Genomic DNA, 10,532 nt, shown 5'->3' with positions numbered 1-10,532 from the left:
CCCTGCACTCAGACAGCCAGACCCCCCTGGGCAGGTGGCTGGGGAGCGGCTGACTGGTTCTCGGAGAAGGTGACCCTGCTTCCCACTCGTCACATATTCCCGTGGAAATGGTTGGACTCCCTGTTCTGTATTTTCTACGTGCAGGGCGGTGCCCATCAGTCATCGGAGGCATGCGGGTCCTGAGGGCACCCGGGGCTTTCCCCAGCTCAGCGATCTGACACCCACTGGTCCGCCGAGCCCCTGAGTGAAACACGGCCCACGCAGTGGCTGTGCCGGGGGCTGTGGAGGGTTAAAGAGGCTGAGAAGGCAGAGCGTGTGACAGCTGCTCAGGGCCGGGGGTTGCCGGGGCCTGCAGTTTGACAGATGTTTCTGCATGAACACAGCCAAATTGTATTAGCACTTTGTGTGATGAAAAGGACTTTAAGTGTCTGCATGTTGCAGCTCTGAAATGTTTGCCAGGGAAAATGCCTTTCTGTTTTGCAAACAACAAGTGTCATGAGGAACAAATTCGGTTATTGTGCTGTAACCAGTCTCATGAGCAGAGGTGTCGACAGACGCACACACATGAAATAAAGTGATCAGAGTGTTTCCACTAACACTGAGGAAGCCCCGTCCCTTCCTCCTGCAACCTCTGCCCGGTTCAGATGGCGGGGGCCGAGTGGGGGCAGGGATGGCAACAGACCAGGTGGGACTGTCCCTTTTTTTTTTTTTCAGGAAACATATCAGTTATTTAATCGGGTTCTTATAAGAAATTCAGAACACCAGTTTGTGAGGATAAACCCCATTGGTGAGAGCGAACAGAGAGCGGAGGTAGCCCTGGAGCTGAGGAACAGCCTTGATTTTTGGCAGAATTTGTGAGTCCACAGCTTTCTGGTCAACCTTGCGCTGTTTTGTAATCTCGTATTTCTCTTTCTCTGTGTCGAAGATCTCGCCCTCCTGGTGTCTGGGCTTGCGTAGCTTCTTCTTCTTGAAGTAAGCATCAGTGAGATGTTTGGGGATTTCCACACCACTGATATCAATTTTGGTGGAGGTGGCGATGACAAGTTTCTGGTGTGTTCTACGCAGAGGAACTCGATTGAGGGACAGAGGTACAGTCACAAGTAGCAAGCCACTGCCCAGCTGCTTCAGGAAAACCACCCTCTTGCCTCTGTGTGCCCAGTGAGGATGATCAGAATGGTCCCAGGAGGGATGCTGGCCCGCAGACTCCGCACATGCTCACTGAAGGGTTTCTTGCCGTGGCTCAGCAGCTTTCGGGGCACATCTTCAGTAGGATAATATCTAGGCATTTGGCGGAGTTTAACCACACGGGTACCACCATTCTTGTCGCCACCAACTGGTTTTGTGACAGTAGCAAGAACTTTCTCCTTCTTTTTCTTTTCAATCCTGGATTTAGGGGCCGAATACTTCCTCTTGTACATGGCCTTTCTCGAATACATAGCCGACCGGGAGGATCTGCCAATTCCTCTGACGAGGACGGGGTTTTGGCTGCAGTGGGGCTTCCCCTTCTTAGGCGCCTTAACCTTGCCGCCGGCATCGGCCTTCTTCTTGGCTTCAGGTTTCTTCTCCTTAGTGTCAGGCTTCTCGGTTTTCTTTTCACCTGCCATCTTGCAAAATGAGAAAGAGAACTAAGGTCCTCTGTCCCTTTTTTCCCTTAGGAAATGTTCAAAACCATAAACGTATAAAGAGTAGACAGGATGTACATGAACCGCCACGAACTCGTCTCCTGACTCCAAGCCTATCAGCCCATCTTCCTTTATCTTCCTTCCACTCTGCCAGGTTCTTAAAGCAAATCCAAAACAGCCATCATGTGATGTAATGACCCTGTCGTGACCCTGATTTGCAGCTCTAAACTCGGGGATTTGACGAGTGTAAGCACTGACACTGACACACCAAGTGAAATTAATAATAATTTCTTAATATCGTCTAATATGACAGCCAGTTTATAATCACAGATGCCCCAATTCTTCAAAAATATTTTTGGCAGCTCATTTATTCAAATCAGGATCGAAGCAAGTTCCACACATTGCATTTGATTTTTATAAACCTTAAGTCACTTTTATTCCATAGTAGTCCTTCTTCCCATTATTTTATTATTTAGGGCTATTCAATAAGTTAACTGTTTCTTCTTCCATGAGATTTGATAGTTTGTGTCTTTAAAGAAATTTTTCCATGTTATCCTCTTGATAGCTTTACAACATGTGGTAATGTCACCTCTTTTGTTTGTGATATTGGTAATTTGTGTATTCTTTCTTTTCTTTGATTAGTCTGATTAGAAGGTTATTATGTTTTTTTTATCTTCTCAGAGAACCAGCTTTTAGTTTTACCCCTTTTAAGTTGTATATCTCATTGATTTCTGCTCTGAATATTCTCATTTGCTGTTATATTATTATTTTAGGTTCCATTTGTCCTTCTTCTAGTTTCTTAAGGTAGAAGCAGAAGTCATTGATGTAAGTGATTTAACACCTGTATTTTTTCTACTAAATTAGGTACTTACTGCTATAAAATTTCCGGTAAGTACCACTTTAACTACCTCCCACGTATTTTGATATGTTGTGTCTTTTTAACTCAGAAAATTTTAAATTATTTTTTCTTTCATCTCTAAGTTATTTAGAAGTGTGTGATTTAGTTTCCAGTGGCCCCTTAGGCAGGGCTCGGCTTCCTACATCATCCCCTCCTCCCTGTCTATTGGGAGGGTTGACCCTGGGCCGCCGGACCGCCTCCAGGGCCCACGGGTGTGTGGAGCCTGGGCCGTACCCCGCACACACTGCTGGGCTCTCCGCATGGAGACCCTCTCAAGTCAGAATCTGCCAGTATCAGCTTGAGTCTGTGGAAGAGGTGGGTGGAGGCAGGCCTGTCCCCCCACTGGGGCTATCGCAGGTCAGGCCCTCTCTCTGAGCCTCAGTTTCCCCTTCTGTGAAATGCAGATAACGACAAAACTGCTTCTCAGCCAGTCTCAAGGAAACCAGATTCCCAATCGCATGTTTGCGTCCACACTGGGTGTTGGCCTGGATAAGGGCCCCGCTGTCCCAAGGGCTGAGCCCAGAGCTGCGGGTGGAGCCGCCGGGCCGGGCGCACATGCGAGCACACGTCTCCCCAGCTGTCTGACAAGGGCCCTTTCTCCGTGCGCTGGCTGTTTCTGAGAGAAGCCAGAGGAAAACAGAGCTCCTTTGTCTCAGTGTAACACGGGTGATTCATCAGCCCTGGTTCTTCCCAGAAAAGACGACGAAGAGTTTGTTGAAGTTCAGCTGCGAGAGCCTCCTCTTGCAGCAAGAATGAGGAGCATGTAAGGGCAGCTTCTGCTCTGGAAGCTATTCTCAGAGAAGTGGCCCTGCTGGGTGTCACTCAGGCCCCTGCCGGCTCACCGCCACGCCCCCGGCCCACCATCCCCGGGGAGGGAAGCTGGGGACGCCCCTGCCACCTGCCCTGGCCACCCCTCCTGGGCCACCCACGTGTCTGGGCCCCACACCTGTGAACCCGTCACAGATCACCGCTCACTAAAACTGCCCGGGTTTCAACTCAATCCCCCAACTCAGGGAGAAATGAAATTCTTTCTCTGTCCCTTAAGGGGTTCCAGACCCTGGACAGACATCTCTGGCTAGAAGGACGCAGCCCCAGAGTGACGTCTGTGCGGCCTCCACGCTGCCCTGACTGCCGGGGACCCTGCACCCTGTGTCCTCCGCTTCCCTCGCCACCCCGGGTCCCGGGCCCTGACCGGACAGCCCAAGCACACATGGCCAGGTCCTGGGTCTGGTCTTGGTGAGGGGCCAGGGCAACACAAGCGGCAGTGGAGGGCTGGGGGCAAGTCCTGCCTGGGGGCAGTGGGGCAGCAGGCGGTAACCACCCGGCCATCTGGCATGACAGGGCCTGCGTGTCTCTTGTCACAGAGAAAGTGGCCCACTCATCCCCTCAGCCCACCTTCAGGGGCAGGGGCAGGGCGGGGTGGTGAGCAGGACCCACTGAGGGAGCACTGACCCTCTCCTAACCCCACTAGATCCACGTGCGGGATGGCGGTTATGAGCCCACTTTACAGCTGTGGAAACTGAGGCTCAAACAGGTGAAGGGGCTGTCACAGCCAGTCCGTGGGGAAGATTCTGAGCAAGCAGCGCGCTGCCCTGCCCACAACGCAGGCCCGGCCTCGCAGGCTTGCTCCCAGCCCACCCGGAAACAACTCCCAGGAGCTCAGGGAGAAAACAAGGCATTTGTTTTCACCCGCTGTTCCCGGGCCTTGAGAGGCCTGAGAGGTGTCTGCCCGCAGGTGTGAGTGACACGTGTCACCTGCAGGCACTGGCTGTGCCCGCCCCGATGCGGGTGCAGGTGGGCAGTGCCTGCGGGTGCAGGGTGGGCACTGACAGATCCTCCCGATGCGGTCAGCGTTGCCGAAGCAAATCCCTCGGCCCAAAGGACAGGCTCCGAGTTTGCTGGACGCTTGTCGGCTACTGGGCTGCCCGTCCTCTCAGGGGTGATGCTGGGCCCCAGGCCAAGGGCGCTCCTGGCTACTGCCTCCTGCCTGCCGTCTGCAGTGTCAGGACTCAAGCCTCCCCCCTGCCCTGCGCTCCAGTGAGCAGCCTGCCCTGTGGCTCAGCCCGGCTTCCAGGCTCACGCTGGCCGCACTGGAGGTGCTCAAACGCCAGAGCTCAAAGTCCCGGCTCCTTCGCTCAGAAGCTGTGAACGCTGCCCGTCCTCTCAGGGGTGATGCTGGGCCCCAGGCCGAGGGCAGTCCTGGCTACTGCCTCCTCCCTGCCGTCTGCAGTGTCGGAACTCAAGCCTCCCCCCTGCCCTGCGCTCCAGTGAGCATCCCGCCCCGTGGCTCACCCTGGCTTCCAGGCTCACGCTGGCCGCACTGTAGGTGCTCAAACGCCAGAGCTCAAAGTCCGGCTCCCTCGCTCAGAAGCTGCGAACCGTTCCTCTCTCCTGTGCGGTGTTGGGAGCTCCCTCCCTGAAGAGGTTAGACCAGTGGTTCTCAACCTTCCTCATGCCGCGACCCTTCAATACAGTTCCTCCTGTTGTGGTGACCCCCAACCATAATATTATTTTCGTTGCTACTTCATAACTGTAATTTTGCTACTGTTAAGAATCGTCATGTAAATATCTGATATGCAGGATGTATTATGGTTACAACAAATTGAACATAATTAAAGCATAGTGATTAATCACAAAAACAATATGTAATTATATATGTGTTTCCCGATGGTCTTAGGCAACCCCTGTGAAAGGGTCGTTCGACCCCCAAAGGGGTCGCAACCCACAGGTTGAGAACTTCTGGGTTAGGGGGTCAGGAGTCCAACTCCTGGCTGGGGGAGGGTCACGGGTGCCTGGAATTGGGGCCACGGCCTGTGTCTCCCCATGTGGCCCCGGCCCTAGAACCGGGGCTGTGGCCTTCTGACCCCGGCTATCCCCAGCTCTCCGGGACTCAAGGGCCCAATTTGGAGTAGCTCGTGCTGCTTAGGAGAGCCCTTCGCTCCAGGCCCTCGCTGGTGGGGTCCGCCGTGCGGGGGTCCTGACTCCACCTGCAGGAGGGAGGTGGATCCCAGAGCAGGGTCCCTGCCCCGGGGAGCAGGTCCCACAGCTGCCTCCCCCTGGGAGGCTGGGCCCCGAGGACAGGGGAGCCGGGTGCCGGTGAAGCTGGCTGGTGGCCGGGCGGGGGAGGTCCAGGTGGCCCCTGTGTGGGGTGCGGTGAGGGCTGGGGCCACAAGAGACGTCACTGATATGGTGGGGGAGGAATCTGGGGTGTCACAGGAGGGGGATCCTGGCCAGGGCGATGGGCCCGCGGGCTGAGGGCCGGGCCTGGAGGGGGCGGGGCTGTGCCTCTGAGCTTGGGCCGGGGAGTTAGAGCCTCTCTGCCAGGAGCAGTTGGTGCTTCCATCCCTCCTCCTCCTGCTCCTGCCTCAGGGGCAACTGTGTTTCTCACAGAGTCTGACAGTCATTCCCGTGGTAAATACGAGGCTCGTACCCTCACACAGGCCACGCTCCTCCCCAGCAGCTGCCGCCGGGCGGGCTGCCTGTGAACAGCCTGGTCACCCTGTCAGCTGTGGCCGCCGGGGAGGCACCACTTTCTCCACCCTCCTCCACCTGCTGCTGCACCCACTCACCTCCCGGTCCATTCATTCATTCATTCACTCATTCACTCACTCACTCATTCCCTGATCCAGCAAGTGCTGACAGCCCTGTTCTGGGTGCTGGCGGTGCAGCCACGAGCAGGATGGACAGAGCTGTGCCCCAGGCGGCTCGGGTCCCGTGGAGCACAGGAGACTAGCAGGTAAACAAGATACGCGATAGCTACCGACTCAGATCTAAGCCAGGTGCAGCCACGAGCAGGATGGACAGAGCTGTGCCCCAGGCGGCTCGGGTCCCGTGGGGAGCACAGGAGACTAGCAGGTAAACAAGATGCACGATAGCTACCGACTCAGATCTAAGCCTCAGGGACACGAAGCCGGGTCCAGGGCGGGCAGCGGCTGGGCAGCCAGTGCCACTGCACCAGCGGCCAGGGAAGGCCTGTGATGGAGGCTGAGAGGGAGCAGCGAGGCGAGGTCCGGAGGAAGCCGTGCCCTGTGGGAGGAAGCCGTGCCCTGTGGGAGGACAGCAGGCGTAGAGCCGGGAGGCAGCAATGAGCGCAGGGAGCGTGCAGGGAGAGTCGGGACCAGGTCAGAGAGCTGGGCTTGGAGCCCAGTTGGGAGGGGCCAGGCCTGACGTGGGACAAGCTGATGGTGCTCACCAAAACCCAGTGCTGCGCTGGGGGCGGGGCGGGGCTGTGCCTCTGAGCTTGGGCCGGGGAGTTAGAGCCTCTCTGCCAGGAGCAGTTGGTGCTTCCATCCCTCCTCCTCCTGCTCCTGCCTCAGGGGCAACTGTGTTTCTCACAGAGTCTGACAGTCATTCCCGTGGTAAATACGAGGCTCGTACCCTCACACAGGCCACGCTCCTCCCCAGCAGCTGCCGCCGGGCGGGCTGCCTGTGAACAGCCTGGTCACCCTGTCAGCTGTGGCCGCCGGGGAGGCACCACTTTCTCCACCCTCCTCCACCTGCTGCTGCACCCACTCACCTCCCGGTCCATTCATTCATTCATTCACTCATTCACTCACTCACTCATTCCCTGATCCAGCAAGTGCTGACAGCCCTGTTCTGGGTGCTGGCGGTGCAGCCACGAGCAGGATGGACAGAGCTGTGCCCCAGGCGGCTCGGGTCCCGTGGAGCACAGGAGACTAGCAGGTAAACAAGATGCACGATAGCTACCGACTCAGATCTAAGCCACAGGGACATGAAGCCGGGTCCAGGGCGGGCAGCGGCTGGGCAGCCAGTGCCACTGCACCAGCGGCCAGGGAAAGCCTGTGATGGAGGCTGAGAGGGAGCAGTGAGACGAGGCCGGAAGGAAGCCGTGCCCTGTTGGAGGACAGCAGGCATAGAGCCGGGAGGCAGCAATGAGCGCAGGGAGCGCGCACGGAGAGTCCGAACCAGGTCAGAGAGCTGGGCTTGGAGCCCAGTTGGGAGGGGCCAGGCCTGACGTGGGACAAGCTGATGGTGCTCACCAAAACCCAGTGCTGCGCTGGGGGCTCACTCGCAGCCTCTCCAAACTGTTACAGTGCATGAGGGGGAGGGGCTGACGCTGGGGGGGAGGGAGAGCCACAAAACACACTCGCCACTCCCGTCTGCCACGCAATCCGCCCTCGCCTCTCGGTCTACACCCCAACATCCTGCTGCCCAGAGGGTGCGGGAACGCATCTGGGCCTTCAGGGGCGGAGGAAGGGGTTCCGAAAGGGAGGGCGCAGCAAGGCTGTGGCACAGCGAGCGGGCAGACAGGTCTGGTGCAGTCTCGCTCGCTGTTTTTAGGAAAATCAACGTATTCATTTAAATAAATATATATTTAATGACAGTTTACATTCCCACCTAAATCACACCTCATAATCAGAAAGCGAACGTAAAGGTTAATGCAATGAAAACAAACACTGATTTTTAACAAGAATAAAGTTAAAGCATAAGTGCCGCATCCGGGTTCCAGGATGACAGACATGTGCGCTGCTCTGCCTCGCCCACCGACTGCAGCTTCACATCTGCGGAGTGCAGGAGCAGGGGGCAGGAGGCCCGTTTCCTCCCGCTCGCGGACGCGGACGGGCCTGAGCCCAGGGCAACCTGACACCCAGGAGGGACAGCAGCGCCTGCAGAGAAAGTTCTGGCTTAAGGAGCAGGAATGGGTCTTTCTGCTCAGAGTAGGAAAATCCACTTTTTAAAGAAATATATTTTTATTGATTTCAGAGAGGAAGGGAGAGGGAGAGAGAGATAGAAACATCAATGATAAGAGAATCATTGATCAGCTGCCTTCTGCACACACACACACACACACACACACACACACACACACACACCAGTGGGGATCAAGCCCACAACCCAGGCATGTGCCCTGACCAGGAATTGAATCGTGACCTCCTGGTTCATAGGTCAGCACTCAACCACTGAGCCATTTTAAAATCTCTTCCCTCTGCCTTTTCACACCCCAGCCCACAAGCCCGCACGTGCCTAAAGCCCTAGCAGGGGAGCTGCCCACAGAGCGCAGGCGGCCTCGCTGTCCTTCTGTCTGTCTGTCCTCCACGTGGCCCTGGACGTGGCCCGGTCATGGGAAGCGCCCAGCAGAGCGGGGTAAGTGAAGCCCTGTTTCTGGCTGGAAGACCAACAAAGGGAGCCCAGGAGACCAGGAAATGCCCTGGAGGTTGTAGAAAGGGGGGAGCTCAGGAAAGCAACCCAATAACGTTGTTATGGCTCCGGACTCATTCCCAGGCTGCACGAGTGTGGGTCTGACCCTAAACAGCACCAGGGGCCATGATAACTGAATTCCTAAGCAGACCACGATCCAGGCCTCGGGTTGACCAGGAGTTGGCACACGCGTTTGAATGCCAAGTGAGTGGCTTTAAAACACAGAACTAACATCAGAACTGCAACCCCCAGGAGCCTTGTCAGAACATTTGGCCCAAGCCTACTCGGGTCAGTTCTCTGCTAAAACAAAAACATAAATGTTTTCCATGGGACTTAAAGAAGACCCAGAACTCCACAGCATAGCATCCCAAATGCCCAGAGCACCATCCGAAATTAGGAAAGTCAACTCTCATGGGAAAAGGTAACGAACAGAAGCCAGCACTAACATGGAGCCGGTGTTCAAATGATCTGACGCAGACTTTAAGCAACTATTATAAAAATGCACCAGCAAGTGAAGGCAAATGTTCTTAAAGCAACGGACAGATAGAAAATCTCAGCAAAGAAATAAGAGACATGAAGGACCAAATGGGAATCTGAGACCCGAAAAGTGCCATCGAGGTCTGGTGCAGTCTCGCTTGCTGTTTTCAGGAAAATCAACGTATTCATTTAAATAAATATATATTTAATGACAGTTTACATTTCCACCTAAATCACGCCTCATAATCAGAAAGCGAACGTAAAAGTTAATGCAATGAAAACAAACATTGATTTTTAACAAGAATAAAGTTAAAGCATAAGTGCGGCATCCGGGTTCCAGGATGACATACAAGTGCGCTGCTCTGCCTCGCCCACTGACTGCAGCTTCACATCTGCGGAGTGCACGAGCAGGGGGCAGGAGGCCCGATTCCTCCGGCTCGCGGGGCTCGGCCTGACCCAGGGCAGTCATCATCAAAGTGCTGAACACGAAAGACTAAAGAAAAAAAGGCCAAGAAAAGTTATGCTTTTCTTATAAGGAAGGAAGGATTCAAATTACTGTGGATTCTGCAGTGGAAACCATACAAGTCAGAAGTAAGTGGAATAACATTTGAAGTGCTGAAAGAAAAGAACTGTCGCCCCACAGTTCTACATACACAGAAAATATCCTTTAGGAACGAAGATGCTGTAAGCGATGCTCGGATGAAGAATTTATTGCCAACAGACCTGCTCTGTTGCATCGCTAACGGAAGTTCCCTGGTAGAAGGGAAATGACACCAGAAGGACACTCACCAGGAGTGAACAAAGACAGAAAGGATCGATGTCTGTATAAAATAACAGACTGTTCCCCTTTTGATGGTTGAAGCCAAAGATGATAACAGTGTCAAATGGTCTTTTCAGTGAACATAAATGTAAGACACAGACGCTGACAACATAACTGAAAGGGTAAAGCTTTCTCGTGGTGGTTAGATTTTTTATATTCCACTTGAAGGGGTGACATGATCTAAATAGACTATGAGGTTAGTTAGGTACATTGTAATTCCTACTGCAATCTTGAAAAGAACTATACAAAGATATATAGTCAAAAAACAACTAGATAAATTGAAAAGGAATGCTAACAAATGTTCAAATGATTCAAAAGAAGGCAGAAAAGGGGGAAAAGAAGAATTTAAAACAGGCAATAAAAAATAAAGTGGTTGCTGTGAACCTAAAATCTTGTAGAAGATAAAGTCTATTTTGAAAAAATAATAAAATATCAACCTTCATCCAAACACATCAATTAATTCAATAACTGGAAATAGTCTAAACTCACCAATTAAAAGACAGAAATTGTTGGAATGTATTTTTTAAATGATCCAATTTTATGCTGCCTAAAAAAA

At 53.7% G+C, this 10,532-nt stretch overlaps 1 protein-coding gene across 1 annotated transcript; it reads right to left on the bottom strand.

Moving 5' to 3' along the window:
- Positions 1-715: 715 nt before the first annotated feature.
- Positions 716-1,604, bottom strand: LOC102259689 (60S ribosomal protein L6-like). The gene is given in 2 exon segments (XM_014538565.1): positions 716-1,154; positions 1,157-1,604. Coding segments are annotated over 2 exon segments (849 nt in total). The 3' UTR covers positions 716-753.
- Between the last annotated feature and the right edge of the window lie 8,928 nt (positions 1,605-10,532).

This window comes from Myotis brandtii, unplaced genomic scaffold, assembly GCF_000412655.1.
Source record: "Myotis brandtii unplaced genomic scaffold, ASM41265v1 scaffold193, whole genome shotgun sequence".
Lineage (NCBI taxonomy): Eukaryota > Metazoa > Chordata > Mammalia > Chiroptera > Vespertilionidae > Myotis > Myotis brandtii.
The sequence above is the reverse complement of the archived record's forward strand: the minus strand, read 5'-3'. Positions and strand labels throughout refer to the sequence as shown.